This window comes from Dermochelys coriacea, chromosome 11 (genome assembly GCF_009764565.3).
Source record: "Dermochelys coriacea isolate rDerCor1 chromosome 11, rDerCor1.pri.v4, whole genome shotgun sequence".
Lineage (NCBI taxonomy): Eukaryota > Metazoa > Chordata > Testudines > Dermochelyidae > Dermochelys > Dermochelys coriacea.
Window position 1 is genome coordinate 63,490,468 of NC_050078.2, and position 20,226 is coordinate 63,510,693.

The following is a 20,226-nucleotide window of genomic DNA, read 5'->3' on the forward strand; positions in this document are numbered from 1 at the left end:
ATTTTTATTTTTTATTTATCTATTTATTTATTTTATTATTTATTTATTATTTATTTATTTATTTATTTTTATTCATTTTTATTCATGACTGAGTGACTTGCCTGGGAAGCAGATTTATCTTCAAGATAATTACACTGTTGCTGTTTGTTTTTTTCTTTTGAGGGTATTTTTTGTTGGGTTGGTTGGTTTTGTTTTTCCTTTGAAAAAGCTGGTGGTGAATTATAGAAAGAGAATTTGAATTAAGGGGACCTTGGCGACTGATTATATCTTATCACTGCTTATGCGTGAAGTACAGCTTGTTCTTTTTGCTTCCTACACTTGTTTATCTCTTGCATCTTCTCCTCCTCCACTACCACTCTGTAGTGAATCACTAGACCCCTCCTCCATTAGAAAACAGCATGGTACTTTTTCAAATGATTTTCATTCAGCTGGGATTTGGCAAACACTCTTTGATCTTTTCTCTGCTGATGTTTGCATTAAAGTGGACAAAGTGGACAAATTCATGAGAAGTCAGTGGAATTTCTCAAGGAATGAATGTGTCTCTGTTACTTTTTGATCATATGTACAGGGAGTACACAAAAGTTTAGTATTTTGTTCAGACAAAATTTGACTTTAACTTCATTTAGCTGATGCAGCAGCAGTACAAAATTGATTGTATGGGTTTCTGGTTGTTGTTTTTTTGTGGGGGGTGGAGGGAAGGGATCTGCCTCTGGTGTTTTGAAACTTGAGCTCAGTCAATCTACAGGTCTCTGTTTGAAGTTCTGGATATGCATTTGGCGTGATTTTCAAATTGCTCAGTGTTGAGCTAATTCTTCTGTTGATGTTGGTGGTAAAACTTCAATGGAGCAGACTTAGGCCAATTTAGAGCTTTTCAAAATCCCACCCATCAAGGTCAAAGGAGCTAAGACAGCAGGAGTGCAGTAGGGAGAGGAAACTACACATCTCTAAGTCGTGGTATCCATGTCAGAGTGAAGGAAAAGAGAAAAGGGCTGTCACATGGTATGCTAATGACACATACCAGCCATAGAGTAGCTGTGTTCATTTTTGTATTGGATAGGCAGAAGAACTGGCACATAAAGTACTGTAAATGTCAACAGTAGCACTTTCCTTCTAAATTCAATGAATTTCAGAATTCCAGGGCTTCCACATATTCTATTACAGGATTAGCGCTTAGAGTGGAATTTATTTTAATGCCATGGGTTAGATAAAGATATCGAGTAGTCTAGATAAACCCAGCCAAGTGCCGTGCTGAAGGCCTTTTGCTGCTACATGCATTTCCGAGTCCAGTTACATCTGTGGACTTCGCCTGTGTGATCAGATGTGGTTGGCCTTTATAAGTACCGCTATCTGTTCCCCCTCCCTAGGGACTGATACCTAGTTATAGTCTGAAAAGTGACTTGTGCGTTTTAAAAAAGCATCACTGTACTCAACACACCTGCTCCTGGAGTTTAATACTGTCTGAGTTATATTTGCTTATTTTTCTTACAAAAACAAGTTTGATCCCTTTTTTGTACTTCAGGGCCAATCCAGCTACAGCATGGAAAAACTGAGAGCTGGGTTTATTCTGCCTCACGTATCATCAACAAAATTGTCAGCTTGGTTTTGATTGCAAAGTACTTACCACTGGTGATGAAAAGAGTCACAAAGAACACAGCTTGATAAGCTTGATATCCAGATAGTAGGATGCGTTTGCAATGCTGGCGGTTAGAAAAATCAACTTCAAGCTTGTAAGCTAAGCAAATTTCAGGCAGAATAAATATAAACCCCCTCACCCCCCACAATGTCATTCTTGTAGAGTCATTTTTTCGGACTATAACTGCACTGAAACTTGTCCTAATTATGTCAGTCTTTGGCTTATGCTTTCCAGTGTCATTATTGGTATCCTACCACACTATGGCTGCTGGTGAAAAAGACATCTCCCTTACTGCTTAGGCTTTTTATTTATACAGAGGCTATTTCTCTTTCAGACACTAAATTCCACAGAAGTACTGAGTTTACGCTTGATACAGCACAGGGTTTCTAACTCCCAGTAATAGCTCTTGATTTATCTGGATTGTTTGCAATGTAGACATTCTCAGCAAGGCTAGTTTTGTCTCAGTCCCTGATCTTTTCACAGAATTCTTTTCTCTAGAATTTTTCTGTCACTATTGGTTTTCACTTCACAGACATATGTCTCAAGTCTTCCCAACAGCAGGAACAAAGTTTTCAGTTTATTTGTTATTCCAATCTCTCCCTCCCAACAGCTACCACCCTGTGTATCTCCCCGCCATGAAATGGTGCTGAATGAATGTGCAGCAGTGTTTTTGTTTGTTTTTAAAATGAGAAACACCTCAGGATTGCGCTACTCATGGTATTTTGGTGGGATCCGTGTTGTGAATCCTCTGAGACTGTTCTGGGCTAGTTCATGCTGGATGTACCGCAAGAACTGACTCACTCATTCTTTCTTCCCATTTTTTGATTCAGCATCAGTAGAAATTAAGCGCAGTATTCATGTTCCAAATAGAAAGGAAATCCCAGTTTGGGGATCTGTTTGAACCTGAACATGAAGTTCACCTGGCTGTATACAGCAAACGACTCACTAAACAATTGTGTGTGAGTTTCAATCACTGTATGATACTCAAAAAGGGTGCCCCTTAATGTCCACAGTGTAGATTCTAAGGACCAGCATACCCCATGAAGCAAAATATGAGCTGACGTCCTTTAGAAGAACCAAGAGATGAAGCATCACACAAAGAATATATTGTAGGCTTCATTTTCAAACCTAAGTTAGAGCACCCAGCTTTGCCCGTGGGTACTCAAATCAACATGGGCACCCAAAGATCCATTTAGGGCTCTTGTTCCCATTTAAGCATCCAGGTATAGATCCAAGTGCTTTAACTTAACTACCTGGGTTTGAAAATTGGTCCAATTAACAGATTGAAATGTAATCAACCCTGTGGGACAACTTTGGGTTCCTACGGGAGAATTCTCCTTTGGATGAGAACTATGAAGTGCCATCAGCTATGCTTGCTAGCATCTCCAGCTGAGAACTGGACGGTGTAACATTCATTACAAATGCTAGCAGGTGTTTGAATCAGGCTCTACTTCTTTTCTCCTTGAACAGAGAGTAAAAGCTACTTGCGGCTGCAGAGCAGTGGGAGGAGAGTGGACCAGCGCACCCGGCTCATCAGCCCTGTGATCTACTTGCCCAGGAGTGCTGTCTGCATGGTGTTCCAGTACCACGCATCTGGCGGGAATGGGATAATGCTGCAGGTGTGGCGGGAAGCAAGCCAGGAGAATAAGCTTTTGTGGATCATCTCGGAAGACCAAGGGGATGAGTGGAAAGAGGGACGGATCATTCTGCCAAGCTACAATATGGACTATCAAGTAAGATGAGAAAGGGCCATTTGTTCTGAGCTTAGAGTGGATTTTAGTGATACATATGTCAATATTTCAAAGAGCTGTGCCCATTCATCATTAGGGAACCTCCTCAAGCAGAGCTGTTTTCAATGTATTTCTTATGTTGCTATAGTAACTAAATAACACTCTATTTGTTATTCAGAATGTGGCTGTCTTTATAAACAGACTTAGGTCTTTGTTCATCCTGTTGCTTTTTATATTCCTGAAATCTCCCCTTTTACAAATATTTTCCTCCCTTTTCTTTTGGATGATTATCAGGTAATCTAAGAGACACAAAGCCCTAAGGAGCAAACACAAACAAATCCTGGCAGCAGAAAGGTGGGAGGGAGGGAGCCCACTTTGAAAGAGAGAATGAAAAAAAAAGCAAACACCACTTTCCTGACCTTGGCTCCAAGTCTGGGTGCTGGGGATGGGGGAGGGTGAAATCAGGTCTGTGTGACACCTTGAGACCAGAAGGCATTCAAGGCAAGAAGATAATATGGACTTAAGGGCCCAATCCTGCCTCCATTGTGTCAGTAGGAAGAGGATCGGGCCCACATAGACACGACCCATGTGCCCAGTCCTGCAAAACCTCTCCAATGCCGCCAGCACCTCATTGTGAAGTTAATGAAGGGTTTGCAGAACAAGTATCAATCTCTTCTCCAGCCAAAGAGCAGCTACGGCTGGCTGGTAAGGCAAGCCAAAACTCAGCCAGCTAGCCAGGGAACATGTGCTGTCTATTCTTACTTATTAACGAGTCACTGTGCTCAGCGCTGTCCAAAACAGAATGGAAAATATGGTCCCCACCCCATGGAACTTAGGGTCTGACCCTGCAGTCTCGACTCCTGCAAAACTCCCAGTTGAGGTCAGGGAGAGGTTTGCTTGTGTGAGGACTGCGGGATTGGGCTTCAAGTTATCAGTGGAAAGGAAGCAATGGCTACAAACATGAGGCAAAGATCTTTGCACCAGTATCTCTGGAGATGTATTGCTGGTTTGTGTGCATTCGTTTGGCTTTTTAATAAAATACCAATGCACACAATGTGCTTACAGATAAGGGTACTTGGCGTTTAGGTAGTACTTTGCATGTTAAAAGTGATGTACAGCCATTAACTAACTAACTGAATATTACTTAAATAATGCAGGTATTTTCACTCAGCATTTTTCACAGCTAACTATTATCACTTTAAACTTACTCCAGGTAGTAAACCTCTTTTTTATCATGTCCTGTGTCCCGTATTCACGCAATGGGACAGCTCCTCGGCTGGTATAAATCCATGTTGCTCCGTTGACTTCACTGGAACTATGCCGATTCATTCCTGTTGAGCCCATGATAACCAGTGAAACCCCAAGTCAGTTGTCCTGGTTTGTAGTCCATGAAAAATGCATTTTATTCAAACAAACTGCGAGATGGGAATCCAGCTGTCAATTGATGGGCCAAATGATGAACTCCCTGAGTTTTTACTCAGTCCCTACTCAGACAGAACTCTCACTGCCAGTGGAAGTTTTGCCACAGTGAGGACTGGTAAAACTGGGTAAGGACACCAGCATTTGGCCCCTTGCCCTTAGCTTCTCAAATGTGACTGAAAAGTGGGGAGCACATTTTCAGCTTTTTCTCCCAGGAGAACAAGGACTGCTTGCACTGCTTGGGAGTGGAAGCCTAAGGGTGACATTTCTGTTCTGATTTGCTTGTAGATTGTGTTCGAGGGTGTTATACGCAAAGGACATTCGGGAGAAATTGCCATCGATGACATCCGGATTGGCTCCGATATCTCCCTAGAGAATTGCATGGGTACGTAAACATCTGTCTCGCGGACTTACAGATTTTTAGGGCTAGAATGGATCTTTGTGACATCTAGTCTGACCTCCAGCATAACGCAGCTCATGGAATTACACCCGGTGATTCTGGTATCCTCTCGGCTGCACAAAATTAGACAAGGAACCATTGTTGCATGCAGCAAAAGTAGCCCAGTTCATGAGGGCCTTTGTTTCTAGGATTCTGGCAAGGGACTGGAACTCTTCTCCTGCCTGAGCTATAGTGATTTTCGGATTTCAATAGAGCAACTCTTTGCGTCTGAAGGAAATCAGGGAAAATAAGTCCCTAGGGAACATAGGTACTGGTGTTAAAGGCATCAAGGGGAATATATATGTCTACAGAGGAAGGCTGAAACAATAGGTGGGGTTATTAAAGAATACTCTGTGTAAAAAGGACATGCACAAAATTTAAAAGGAAAGTGCTAGACACAGGAAACCAGCTGCCAGTCAGCATTACATGCTTGGAGGGGCTGATGGGTTCAATAGAAGCCTTTTCTAATGAGAAATAAATAGCAGAGGGGCTTTACAGTTGTGTTAACACAATAATGAAAGAGAAGGTTGCGCTAGAATTCATCATTTCCCAATCCAGGGCAAAAGTCAGGTAGACAGGTTCATTAAACATGAAAGCTACATAAGCTTTAAAAACGTTTATTAGGGGTTTACCACTGGAATGGTAATTCAACCGTTCATCCATCTAGCCTACCATCCCTCTTTTGTATTTAGATAATGGCAGTCCCCAGATAATGAACATGGGATAGAGTCTGACTTGATGTTCATTTCCATTGATTTCAATGTCATGCACGGTCTGGTCGTAGAGGAGTGGTGGGTGGAGTTGGACTACGTAAAATATCTAATTAGTGGGGTCTGTGTTGGCAGATGTCCATAGGCCTCCCATTCTGTACAGCGGCAGGAGAAGTGCTTGGCTGCTACACACCTCCTAAGGGGCCACACCCAACCAGACTGAAATCAGAGTCTTTCCATTGGAGCTGGCCATGGTCCAAGGTGGACTTTAAAAGGTTCACATCAGCAAGATGTCTCTGCACAGGTTGCCAGGGGCCTCCTAAATTCAGCAAGATAGGTCACTAGGATGAGCGAGAAAATGAACCACACATGACAGTTGTTAGTCACGTTGCTTAATGCACCACTGGAAGGCTCAGATACTGCGGTGATAAGGGCAGTACAAGAACCTGAATAGAATAGACTAGAATAGAATAGAATAGAATAGAATAGAGGTCAACGGCTTGTCCTGGAGTGGTTCTGAGCTCCTTGAGTCCCAGTTTCTTTGAAGCTTTTAATTCTACTGACCGTTTGCCCTTGTGCCAAAAGAGCTAATTTTGCATGTGAAAAATTCTGTGCTGGCATTTGACAAACATGGCATGGCGTCCATAGCATAAAAAAGAATGATGAATAATGCTAATAACTTTTTTCCTTTCTATCTTTTTTAAAATACTCAAACTTGCTTGATTAGCCAATATTTTGTTTTTATCTACATGTAAGTAAAACTTTAAGTGTTAAAACAAAGCCGTTTGTAAGTCATAAAGGTCCAAAAAATGTTAGACTAGCTCTAAAAATTGCTTCAAACTGCTACATAGATTTACTTGTATCTTTTCAGGAACTTAAATCTGGACCTATGAACCTAATAGTAAATGGTGATATTTTGGTTTTGATCATGCTTGACAAAGGGATTTTTAAATGGTTTTAACTGAAAAATGTAATGCTATCTCGGCTGTAAGGTCACTTCCAAAGCCACCATAGCAATATGAAACAATATGCACATACCACATTCCCTCTTTGTCAGCACCATAAAAGTAACTGACAAAGGTAACAGGCTACTGTTTTTAAAATGTAATCCTGGGAAGTAATCTGATTCCTTTTCAGCCTGAAAAGAACTCTAATAACTCTCAATAACGTTTTCCTTTGGAAAGCCTGGCACTCGTGTTCTGAACTTGAGCGATGATTTCACAGTGCTCTGTACAGATACAGCCTGGTTGTATGACTCACAGGCGTAATGCAGAAGTAATCTAAAAATACTCAGAAGTCTATTACTTTTGAGAGCAAATAATCACTAATTAGCACTGATTATTGCTTTTCAGATCCAGTAATTTGTAACAGATCACTTCTTCAAAGTAACTTCAAAAATCACGCTCCTTTGTTTATTGGAACTGTAAGACAGAGGGATGCATGGCTAGCCAGAAGTGACATGGCCTGTGAAAACTGAAACTAGAAATGGGCTGGAACCTAGACCCCAGATCCAAACACCACTCACCTTTTAGGGTGTTTTGGAATCTGAACACTGATTCAGATCGGAATTTGGTAGCAGTCTCCTATTTTCTATGATGACTGATTTCAGAGTAGCAGCCATGTTAGTCTGTATTCGCAAAAAGAAAAGGAGTACTTGTGGCACCTTAGAGACTAACAAATTTATTTGAGCATAAGCTTTCGTGAGCTACAGCTCACTTCATCGGATGCATTCAGTGGAAAATACAGTGGGGAGATTTATATACACACACAGAGAACATGAAACAATGGATTTTATCATATACACTGTAAGGAGAGTGATCACTTAAGATGAGCTATTACCAGCAGGAAGGGGGTGGGAGGGAGAGGAAGAAAACCTTATGTGGTAATAATCAAGGTGGGCCTGAATTCAAACACTTCTGAACTTGGGGCATATTGTACCCTGAAGTCTGGATCTAAATCCAACTTTTTAGCTCAAACCAATCTCAGACTGCCTATGATGGCATGTGGCTAAATGGTAACTGCCAGTAGCAAAAATTACCAATGGCTGGAGACGGGACACTAGATGGAGAGTTACTACAGATAATTCACTCCCAGGTATCAGCCTTGTGGGTCTTGCCCACATGCTCAGGGTCTAATTGATCACCATATTTGGGGTTGGGAAGGAATTTTCCTCCAGGTCAGATTGTCAGAGACCCTGGGGGTTTTTTTGCCTTCCTCTGCAGCATGAGGCACATGACATTTGCTGGTTTAAACTAGTGTAAATGGTGAATTCTCTGTAATTTGAAGTCTTTAAACCATGATTTGAGGACTTCAGTAACTCAGCCAGAAGGGAGGGGTCATTACAGGAGTGAGTAGCTGAGGTTCTGTGGCCAGCGACATAAAGGAGGTCAGACTAGATGATCAAGATAGTCCCTTCTGACCTTAAAGTCTGTAGGTCTATGAAAGAGGGGCCTCGGCAATATTGTGAAATCCACACCCCTGCTTCCTTTGAGGGGCTCCTGTGAGTTATCGCAGTGTTTCCTAGATAGGGTTACCACCTTTTAAATTAAAAAAAAAAAAAAAAACCCAGCACCCCCCGGGCCACCAAGGCAAGCCTACCACAACCCCAACAACAAGATAACTCCACAACACCCCCTTCGACACTTATAGTATCTAGAGAGCTAATGATTAATAACTTCATTGATAACAAATGGGCATTTGTTTTATCAGCATATTTTGCAAGCCAGCCTTTGTAGTCTGTTTCGTTTAGCCCATTGTCACTGAATGTGCAGTTTCTGATTCAAAATTTTTTTTTCCGGGCATGTAGTAGGATCACTCGCACCATAAATAATCATCTATTATTTCATGCCTCGCACATCTCCTGACTCTCGTGTGACTCAAACCCTCACTCACATACACGCTTGCGTGTTGGTGGGCAGACAGTTGCTGTATTTTCAACAAGTTTGATCTGTTATCGCTTAAACTGCAGAAGTGGGAACACTGCAACATCTTTTGCTGGACACAGAAACTTTTAACATCAGCTATCGCAGTGCATTGTGATAATCATGCAAATCTTTAGACCCACACTAAAGAAACCCTGGCAGATTACATTATTTTTCTGGCAACTGGCAAATTCATAAAAAAAACTGTCCAGTCTGATTAAATTCTGGCCAGGTGGTAACCCTGTTCCCAGGCAGTGGCTTGTGGGCCCGGTGTGGAGGGGGCCTGGGTGAGCAAGTTTGGAGAACAAGCCCACCCCGCACTCATCCCACAGCATCAGCTCCTGTCCTGCTCCAGCAGCCAGGCCAAAACTGAGTGGCACTGCGGTCCAGCAGGCCAAGTCACAACATCCAGTATGGGGAGCTGGGCCCGACCCCGGGAGACAAGAGCTGCTACTGCCAGGTGGGTGCAGGGCAGGCTTGCTCTCTAAACCTTCCTCCTCCACCCCACCCTGGGCCTCTCCTTGACTCCAGGCCAGGATTAGGATTGCAGTGCCAGGGCAGAGGGTGTTGTTACAGGTGGTGAGTGCCTCCTCACAAGGCCAGGAGAATGCAGTGGAGGAGGAGAAGGACGCTGGTGTCTGATTTTGGGCCCCACCAAGGAACTTGTATACAGTAGGTGGGTCGCCTTAGTAAAAAGTTTGGGAACCACTGGATTAGGGCTCCCCATTTAGTCCCAAGGGTCACAGATGCTGATGTCGGGCCTGAGGAGATGTCACTGATAAGTAACTAGGGACGCATCCAATGTGGTCTTCTGTTTGTTTTAAACATTCTCCTCTCTAAAACCAGAATATTTTTTTCCCTTTGCAGAACCCATCACAGCTTTCCCAGGTGAGAACTTCTACATTCCAGGTAAAACGGCACTTATTGGAGTAACTTCTCTGATGGCATGATTTCATTTTTGGTTTTTATTTTTTTAATCAGTGTGCGTGCATATGAAAATAATGTGCACTGTTACGAGACAAGAGAAACTATAAATGTGCAATATGCCTTCCCAACAGCATATGGCACTAGCCTCTGTACTCTTCCTGGAAGCAGGGGCGGGGGTAGCAGAGCAGGCTTTGCTACCTCATGTCTAATTAAAGTTCGGAAACCCATAATCGAGACAAATAAGACGAGATAAAGTGCTCTGCTTTGCAATGCCCAGTGAGGCGCAATAAAGCTTAAATGTAGGACCCAGGAGCAAAGAGAAACCACTGACAGATTTAACCAGAAAGATTGGTAGTGAGTTAAGAGTAAAAGGGGTGGCAGAGATTTATTTGAGCATGAAGATGGGTGCTTTCCAGCGTACAGATACCAAAGCTATTAGTGAGGTACAGGGGCCGCAGACCTGCCTGCAAGGAGAAGGAAATTAGGAGGTAGAATTGGAAGAACAACTGCCACCAGGAGTTTGGAAGTTGACATTCAATAAAAGGGAAACAAGGTGAAATGGTGCATTTAATAGCGTAACACTAGTCTAAAGAATAGCAAATGGGATTCTTCTCTTTGAAAAACCTACAGAGTAAAACAAAAGGAAGAGGAATTCAGAGATAGTGCCTGCTCATTAAACATGTTTCTGGTTCAGCAGGGATGCTGTTTTCTACCCTGAAAAAATGTGAGCTGTCCTCTTCTCGTGAAGGTTTTTCATCTCTTTCCCAGTGTCTGATGCTGGCTACCTCTCCGGGAGTGAATGCGTAGGTTGTTAAACTCCAAAAAAGAAAAAGCAGGAATCCTTAGTTTTAAAAAGTTCTGCCTATTTAGAAATGGCCCCTTTATTTTCAGCGGGTTATAATATCCCTCCTGACCATCTCTCCTAAACTGTTGTGTTGAACTGTTAAAAGGTGTTGGGTTTCACTCCAGAAGTAGCTGCTTTTCAGTGATTGGTGAAGCCGTTCCTTTGTCAATAGTTTGCAAAGTGCTTTGGGATCCATGGTTCCAGATGAAAATTATCCAAAGCCCACTGACGGTTGCCATAGAATCTCCCATTGACTTCAGTGGAGTTTGGACCAGCCTGTAAATTATTAGCATTAGAAGAGGCACACTCAGAGTTAACAGTGAGCTAATATTATAGTTATGGTAATATTCTTAATGTAAGCGTTCTAGGTATTTGGCTTGTTTATATATCCTTCCACTGAGACCCACAGCCTTGGTGAGAAGCTGGTACAGTATTTTAGCCTGATGATCTAAAGTCTTGTAACCATTACATCGACTATTCCTATATGCTGCTATATAATGTACTTTCTTTTCCTAAAGGTGCTAACCAGCCTGTGCTCTTGGGCTCTTTCCTATTACAAACTGCCTTTGAGACTGTGTCATACTGGCATAGTGTCTCAGGGTACCCAGGCACCACTGAGCTCTCTGTTCCCTTTGTGGAGAACCTCTGCAGAGCATTCAGAGAGAGACTGGGACATGAACTAAAAATAATGAGCAAAATCCTGGCCCTGTTGAAATCAGTGGCCAAACTTCCATTGACTTCAATAGTGCTGCGATTTCACTCAGCACACACAACCCCCCGCCCATGTGCAGGCAAAAGTAGGAGGCGGGTGGCACTGGCTGGAGACCCTCATCCACGAACAGCCTTCCCAGTAGCTGAAACTCAGGGAGGAGGTTATCACCAGCTAAATACCTCCCACCTGTGAGCTCTCCCAGGGCCTGGCTGGTGAGGGGGAAAGGAGAGGCAGATGGGCCAAGCTGGCAGTAGGAGGGAGTGGAAACAAGAGGTTTTTGTGTTGCAGGGAGGAGAGTAGCCATTTTCTGGCTGATTGCTGTGTCCCAGAGGTGATAGAAATACCAGCAGTTCTCCCCTCCTGCCACTCCGTGTTCATGTGCACTGGTTTGTTCACTGTGACTTAATGGCAAATCCCAGTGTTTGGTTTCTAGATGGCGACAGTGATCAAGGAAGGCTGAGTCTCAGGCTAAAACAGAGGTGTCTAAAGAGCACTTTCTAATCTGAAGGCTGTCAAGAGAGTTCTATTGCTACGACTGTTATTACTTGCATAGGGAATTAAAACCAATAGTAAAAGGTTCTATAGCCATATAAATAAGAAGAAAACTAAAAAGGAAGAAGTGGGGCCGCTTAACACTGAGGATGGAGTGGAGGTTAAAGATAATCTAGGCATGGCCCAATATCTAAACAAATACTTTGCCTCAGTCTTTAATAGGCTAAAGAGGATCTTGGGGATAATGGTAGCATGACAAATGGGAAGGAGGATATAGAGGTAGATATTACCATATCAGAGGTAGAAGCGAAACTGAAACAGCTTAATCGGACTAAATCGGGGGGCCCAGATAATCTTCATCCAAGAATATTAAAGGAATTGGCACCTGAAATTGCAAGCCCATTAGCAAGAATTTTTAATGAATCTGTAAACTCAGGAATAGTACCGAATGATTGGAGAATTGCTAATATAGTTCCTATTTTTAAGAAAGAAAAAAAAAAGTGATCCAGGTAACTACAGGCCAGTTAGTTTGACATCTGTAGTATGCAAGGTCCTGGAAAAAATTTTGAAGGAGAAATTAGTTAAGGACATTGAAGTCAATGGTAAATGGGACAAAATACAACATGGTTTTACAAAAGGTAGATCGTGCCAAACCAACCTAATCTCCTTTTTTGAAAAAGTAACAGATTTTTTAGATAAAGGAAATGCAGTGGATCTAATTTACCTAGATTTCAGTAAGGCATTTGATACCGTGCCACATGGGGAATTATTAGTTAAATTGGAGAAGATGGGGATCAATATGAACATCAAAAGGTGGATAGGAATTGGTTAAAGGGGAGACTGCAACGGGTCCTACTGAAAGGCGAACTGTCAGGTTGGAGGGAGGTTACCAGTGGAGTTCCTCAGGGATCGGTTTTGGGACCAATCTTATTTAATCTTTTTATTACTGACTTTGGCACAAAAAGTGGGAGTGTGCTAATAAAGTTTGCAGATGATAAAAGCTGGGAGGTATTGCCAATTCGGAGAAGGATCGGGATATTATACAGGAGGATCTGGATTACCTTGTAAACTGGAGTAATAGTAATAGGATGAAATTTAATAGTGAGAAGTGTAAGGTTATGCATTTAGGGATTAATAACAAGAATTTTAGCTATAAGTTGGGGACGCATCAATTAGAAGTAACGGAAGAGGAGAAGGACCTTGGAGTATTGATTGATCATAGGATGACTATGAGCTGCCAATGTGATATGGCTGTGAAAAAAGCTAATGCGGTTTTGGGATGCATCAGGAGAGGCATTTCCAGTAGGGATAAGGAGGTTTTAGTACCGTTATACAAGGCACTGGTGAGACCTCACCTAGAATACTGTGTGCAGTTCTGGTCTCCCATATTTAAAAAGGATGAATTCAAACTGGAGCAGGTACAGAGAAGGGCTACTAGGATGATCCGAGGAATGGAAAACTTGTCTTCTGAAAGGAGACTTAAGGAGCTTGGCTTGTTTAGCCTAACTAAAAGAAGGTTGAGGGGAGATATGATTGCTCTCTATAAATATATCAGAGGGATAAATACCGGAGAGGGAGAGGAATTATTTCAGCTCAGCACCAATGTGGACACAAGAACAAATGGGTATAAACTGGCCACCAGGAAGTTTAGACTTGAAATCAGACGAAGGTTTTTAACCATCAGAGGAGTAAAGTTTTGGAATAGCCTTCCAAGGGAAGCAGTGGGGGAAAAAGATCTATCTGGTTTTAAGATTCTACTCGATAAGTTTATGGAGGAGATGGTATGATGGGATAATGGGATTTTGGTAAGTAATTGATCTTTAAATATTCAGGGTAAATAGGCCAAATCCCCTGAGATGGGATATTAGATGGATGGGATCTGAGTTACTATAGAAAATTCTTTCCTGGGTATCTGGCTGGTGAATCTTGCCCATATGCTCAGGGTTTAGCTGATTGCCATATTTGGGGTTGGGAAGGAATTTTCCTCCAGGGCAGATTCATAGAATCATAGAATATCAGGGTTGGAAGGGACCCCAGAAGGTCATCTAGTCCAACCCCCTGCTCAAAGCAGGACCAAGTCCCAGTTAAATCATCCCAGCCAGGGCTTTGTCAAGCCTGACCTTAAAAACCTCTAAGGAAGGAGATTCTACCACCTCCCTAGGTAACGCATTCCAGTGTTTCACCACCCTCTTAGTGAAAAAGTTTTTCCTAATATCCAATCTAAACCTCCCCCATTGCAACTTGAGACCATTACTCCTCGTTCTGTCATCTGCTACCATTGAGAACAGTCTAGAGCCATCCTCTTTGAAACCCCCTTTCAGGTAGTTGAAAGCAGCTATCAAATCCCCCCTCATTCTTCTCTTCTGCAGACTAAACAATCCCAGCTCCCTCAGCCTCTCCTCATAAGTCATGTGCTCTAGACCCCTAATCATTTTCGTTGCCCTTCGTTGTACTCTTTCCAATTTATCCACATCCTTCCTGTAGTGTGGGGCCCAAAACTGGACACAGTACTCCAGATGAGGCCTCACCAGTGTCGAATAGAGGGGAACGATCACGTCCCTCGATCTGCTCGCTATGCCCCTACTTATACATCCCAAAATGCCATTGGCCTTCTTGGCAACAAGGGCACACTGCTGACTCATATCCAGCTTCTCGTCCACTGTCACCCCTAGGTCCTTTTCCGCAGAACTGCTTCCGAGCCATTCGGTCCCTAGTCTGTAGCGGTGCATTGGATTCTTCCATCCTAAGTGCAGGACCCTGCACTTATCCTTATTGAACCTCATTAGATTTCTTTTGGCCCAATCCTCCAATTTGTCTAGGTCCTTCTGTATCCTATCCCTCCCCTCCAGCGTATCTACCACTCCTCCCAGTTTAGTATCATCCGCAAATTTGCTGAGAGTGCAATCCACACCATCCTCCAGATGGAGAGGCCCTGGAGGTTTTTCGCCTTCCTCTGTAGCATGGGGCATGGTTGACTTGAGGGAGGCTTCTCTGCTCCTTGAAGTCTTTGAACCATGATTTAAGGACTTCAATAGCTCAGACATGGGTGAGGTTTTTCATAGGAGTGGGTGGGTGAGATTCTGTGGCCTGCACTGTGCAGGAGGTCGGACTAGATGATCAGAATGGTCCCTTCTGACCTTAGTATCTATGAATCTATGAATCTACTCCATACATATGCTCTGGGCCACCATCTCCTTTACCGCTGAGGTGCTGCTACAGGTCCCATCATGCACGGCTCCCTCTCAATGCAGAGAATGGGCACACCGATCAAGATGAGTGTTACATGGTAGGACTTGTGGTCTCCACGGCTCTCATCTCTATTTCAAGGAGGAGGATGGCTGGAATCAACCTGTCCTTATGCTAATTAGGTGCATCCCTTTGGCTTCTGGCAGGATAAAGTTCATGCTCCCCTAGATTAATGTCCTTTTAATATCCAGCAAAACTGCTTGCTCAAGGGGCAGATTAAAAAACCCAGATGGTTTAACAATGACTTGGTGTGGGTGCATGGGCTGTGGTAAGTCTAATGTACATCTCAGCAAGTGGGTCAAGCTTTGATAAGACTAGTCAAGTGTGCATAAACTATGGACATTTGAGATATGGAACATCTGATCCTGACAAACAAGGCATTACAAGATCCAGTGTCTAGAAGCTGAATGAAGCTAGAGAAATTCAGGAGTAAGTTTTTAACCATTACCACAACTTTCCTGGGGACGTAGTAGATTCTCCATCCTTGATGGTGTTAGATTCTCCATCATTAAAAATGGATGTCTGTCTAGGTCTAGCTCAACCAGCAGGTATGGGCTTGGTGCAGGAGTCATTTGGCTGAAATACTATGGCCTGTGTTATATAGGAAGTCAGACTAGATAGTCATAATGGCCCTTTCTGGCCTTGGAATCTACGAAAAACCCTGCCATGTTAATAGTCCATACTGGCATATTTTTCAGTGATTTCTAAGTGGACCGTGTATCTGTGACATGGTTGTGGCACAGGGCCACAGACCACATTTTAGGAGTTCTAGACATATTATTTTCTACTTTTGTCCTTTATGATTTTTATTCTTACCTAACTAAATCTTTGGTTTTAATGTTAAATGCTGTAATTGCTGTGTGGCTGGGAGGGTGGGGTGGTAGTGGGTAGACAGCACAAGGGTGAACATCAGCACACGCTGCACACACAGAAAACGTCCCAGAGCCTGTAGTCTGAATCAGACTTACAATGATATGCATCCCAAGTCATGCATAAAAAAAGTGCACACAAACCTGACGGAAACAGAAATGCAGGGTTTTTTTAGATCTAGGGCTCGAATGAATGAAAGAAAGGAGAGAGCGTGGGATGTGTGGGAGAACAGAAAAATGATGTAGTTAAGAGGATGGGGTTTTTTTCATCTTAGCAGAGCACTTTTCTATATATAAAATAAACTTTCAGAAAACAAAGGGCCAATAAAAACAGAGCTGATAACATCAGTGTACTCTATGCATGTACTGAATGACTGGCAGCTATTTTTAGCAGTCAACAGCATAAGGAAGAACTACTGTTAATGCTACAAGTTGGTTTTGTTAACGCTTGGAGACAAATGAGTGGGATTCCTTAACTAGTTGAGTTGCTAAATTGACTTTCCAGACCTCTGCTATCTCCTCAGCCTACCTTGGGCGAGTGTGATGTCGTAATTAAAGCAAGAGATCTGGGGCTAGATCCTTGGGACTGGGCTGAGCTGCACTCAGCACTGGACCTGAGTGGGGTGGAGCAGAGGTGGCTTGAAGCCATCTTTATGCCCTCCCAGTTCTGAGCTGGCCGTGGCCTGGCTCAGTTTCTAGAGCAAGTTAGAGTAGTGTAAGGGTTAGTCTAAGTTGCACTGGGCCTTAGCGTCGAAGGAGCTGGGTATCTTTGGAGTCCAACGGTGCTCTAGTCACACTCTCTCTCCCCTCAGCCATGCCAGCTGCACCAGTAGGGCTGGGAAGGGGTGGTATAGAGTTGACTGCACAGGCCCTATACCATCTGCTGGGGTTAGGACATCTAGTTTCTCTTCACATTTCTGGCCCCATCTAATGTACAGCCCTGGGTGTTAACCTCTCTGTGCCTCAGTGTGCTTCTCTAATGAATTCATGTCTGGAGTCAGGGCCTCCTGGACTCCATGGCACAAAGAGACCAAACTCTGCAGCCACAACCCCTAAAATCCACTGTGACATTAACTGATCACCCTTCTGTTCCCCTCTCCTCAATCCCCACACATGCGATGGCCCAGACCTGAAGGTGCTCAAGGATGTGAAATTCATGGGCAATAGTTTTCAAGGATGGGTTCTTTCTCTGTACTTTCCTGAGAGGTTTAGCTCCCACGGTGTTCTTCAGGCAGCCAGGTTCAGAACCTCCTTTTCCCCTCATGCGTGCCAGGGAAGGGGGAGTTTATACCTATCTTCAGCAGCTCATTACCCAGGCTCCCAAGGTCCTGGCGGCTGTACTGTTTGTTCTCCAGGCCGCCTGGCTTGCCAGCCTACACCTCTGGCTCCCCTTTGCCTGGCTGTAAGCTGGCCTCTAGCTCTGGCTTCCCACCTGCTGCCCAGTTACATGGTACAGTGCAGAACATGAATTCCAATCAATGCCCTCTTGTGGAGAAATCTGGAGAGCAAGAGGCAGGTTCCAGAAGGGTGGGGAGACAGACTCAAAATCAGGTGCTTGGCTGCAACAAAATGGCAAATTCTCCAGCAAAAATGCTGAACTTCAAGGGATCTTAGGAAAATGCCAGATTCCACAGATACTGAATTGCAGAGTGCACTGGGCCCTGACTGAGGTGAATGGTTCAGTTCACACCTCTCAATGCTATTGTTTCAGACTCTCTGCAGACTCAGGCAGGCATTGCCGTCTTGGTTTACACTGTTCGCATTTTAAGATTATGTCTGCAAGCATAAAGGGACAAAACTTTTTTTGAATGAACATTGAGATTCTGGGCATGATTTCTGAGGCCAGGAGCAAATTCGGTGTTAAATTCCATTTATGTCCTTGGGGTTGTAACTCAGAGTAGCTATGTGAGGTGAAGCTAATTGTTTGTAAAGCTCTCTTTAATGGAAAGTGTTGGGTAAGCATACCATATTGTTATCCAGGATATGTACTACTGGCCTTTGCACCCAGAATTGAGCCTTCAGTGTCTGAGAGGCAGCTGCTACATTGCTACTTCTCAAGACCCATCTAGCTGTCATATTAAGAGTAGGTGTTTCTGAGCAAGCAAAGATGGTGATTAGACATATGTAAATTTGTTAGGTCGCAGCTAAGAGGATTTGCTTTTGGAAACAGTGACTGGTTATCTGTAAGACTCGCTGGTATATTGTACACCCTCACAGAGCTCTGGCAAAGCCCCCATCATTTAAAATTAAACAACTGCTCGGGTCCATTTGGCAGGAGGAAGGCAAGTTTCTTTCACACACTTCTGCATCCTTACCTAAAGAAAGTGCAATCCTTGATTTTAAGGAGAAGAAAGCAGCAAGCCTTTGGGAACGGAGAAGAGACCACCACTCTCTCTTCCAGCCAGAGCATGAATTTAAGGTATTTGGGGCCAGATCCTTAGGCCTCACTCCTCCCACTTCGATAGTCCTACGCTGGTATACACCCGCTGAGAATCTGGGCCTCAAAGTGCCAGTTAGCGCTAAGCAGCCATAATTAAAATGTCCCCGTGTGTTTCCATTGCTGTGCTGCTTGAGTGGCGAGCAGAGATCTCGTGGAGATATTGGCATCGTTGGTCATTTTTCAGGACCGTTTGTACTTTTACACCCACCCCAAAGAGATCAGCTGTTTATTACTTGGGTATTGTTTTATGACCACTTTGTAAACTCTCTTCTCAGCGCACCAGCCAGCTTGAAATAAGGCAGTTTTTCCACAAGAACATTAAATAAACATTCTCATTTGGAATTTTTTTCCATAGGCACTTGTGTGCACTTCCTTTTAGCTCCGTGTAGTCAGTAATCTCCCCCTACCCTGCCCCTCACACTTTGCACACTGCCTATCAACGACAGCACACTGCCATCGGATAGCCACATGTTCCCGCATGGGGCGCAGAACTGAAAGGCGCACCTTTGTGTGTCAGGAATATCCCAATATGGGTCTATTTAAAGAAAAAAAAATGAGGGGGGGGATTTTAGGACCCCTCCTCCAAATATTTGATAGGGAGCAAATCGGGCTTCCCCATGGAAGCAACTATGGGGAGGAGCAAGGAGCCACTGCAGTGGCGTGAGGTGACAACAGTGCCCAGGGTCCCTTATGGCCAGGTATGTGGGGAGGAGGGGGCAGATTGGCCAACCCCATCCAAGAGTCTTGGAGAGTCAAGACTAGCACCAACACCACCCCGTGCCCCTCAGGAACTGGCTCAGGGAGAGTGGACAGGAGGATGATAGTCAAATGGTGATTATTATTATGCATGTGTATTATTGTAGCTCCTAGTCATGTTGTGCTTTTCTTTCCTTGTCTTTTATGGCCCCCACTACCATAGCCTCTGAGCACCTCACAAGCTGTGATGTATTTATTCTCACCTGGGAGCTAGGGACATGCTGTTATCCCCATTGTACAGATGGGGAACTGAGGCACAGAGAGACTCAATAACTTGCCCAACTTCACATAGGACAGACCTTCTTGGCATCTCTGCTTATGCCCAGAACAGGCGCACCATGGGCAGCCACACTACAGACTTCGCCCATGCTACCCCACCCATGTCCCTCCACTCTGTTCTGGAGGGACTGCCTCTGGGGGAGGGTGAAAGGAGAGTTTTACCATCCAGTAAGTGGCCTCTCTGCTGAGACAGAAGCTCAGTTAATGATGGTTGTGACAGTGTGTGTGTATCAGGGGAGGAACGTACATTTCTTCTGAGAAAGGAGACTCTTTCTTGCCTGGAATTACAAACGTGTGGGTCGTTTCCAATCTCCTGCACCAAAGAAGCAGGATGTACCCTATCAGTCTCTACCAAGCGCTCTGGATGTAGTTTTGATCCCTGTTTTTCACTCCCATTACTTTTTGTGACTAAGCAGCAACTGATCTCCTATGTAGGCTAGAGCAGAACAAAACTCTGCAGACCTACCACATAGATCACCACCTCTGTCTCGTAGGACACCTGGGGGAGAGGGGAGTGTTATGGGAAACATCCTGGCTGTGTGCATAGCAGGACTCATCCTTCAGTATTTCGTTTTCCCCTTGGAATCTTCTGCGCATGCACTGAAAACAGACACAGAGTTGGTTGCCAAGCAGCAGTTATTATCAGTGAGCTGAATAATAAGTTGACACCAATTCACAGAAGCCCACAAATTATCCACTTTAAGATGCTCCTGGCAGCTCCGTCTGTATGGGAAGAGTCCCTCTATTGCAGAAACGATAGCAAAAAGAGAGAAGCGTCAGGCTGCCTCCAGAGAAACACTAAAATGTCT

At 43.8% G+C, this 20,226-nt stretch overlaps 1 protein-coding gene across 5 annotated transcripts in view; it reads left to right on the forward strand.

The window, feature by feature from the left end:
• Positions 1–20,226, forward strand: part of NRP2 (neuropilin 2) — a 123,498-nt gene that overhangs the window by 81,395 nt on the left and 21,877 nt on the right. For 3 of the 5 annotated variants that reach the window (XM_038422251.2, XM_038422253.2, XM_043505629.1), the window contains exons 13-15: positions 3,104–3,366; positions 5,071–5,167; positions 9,720–9,740. In XM_038422251.2, coding sequence (XP_038278179.1) covers positions 3,104–3,366; positions 5,071–5,167; positions 9,720–9,740 — 381 coding nt within the window. Of the gene's footprint in view, positions 1–3,103; positions 3,367–5,070; positions 5,168–9,719; positions 9,762–20,226 lie in introns of all 5 variants that reach the window. The other 2 variants (XM_038422250.2, XM_038422252.2) reach the window with 1 other exon arrangement.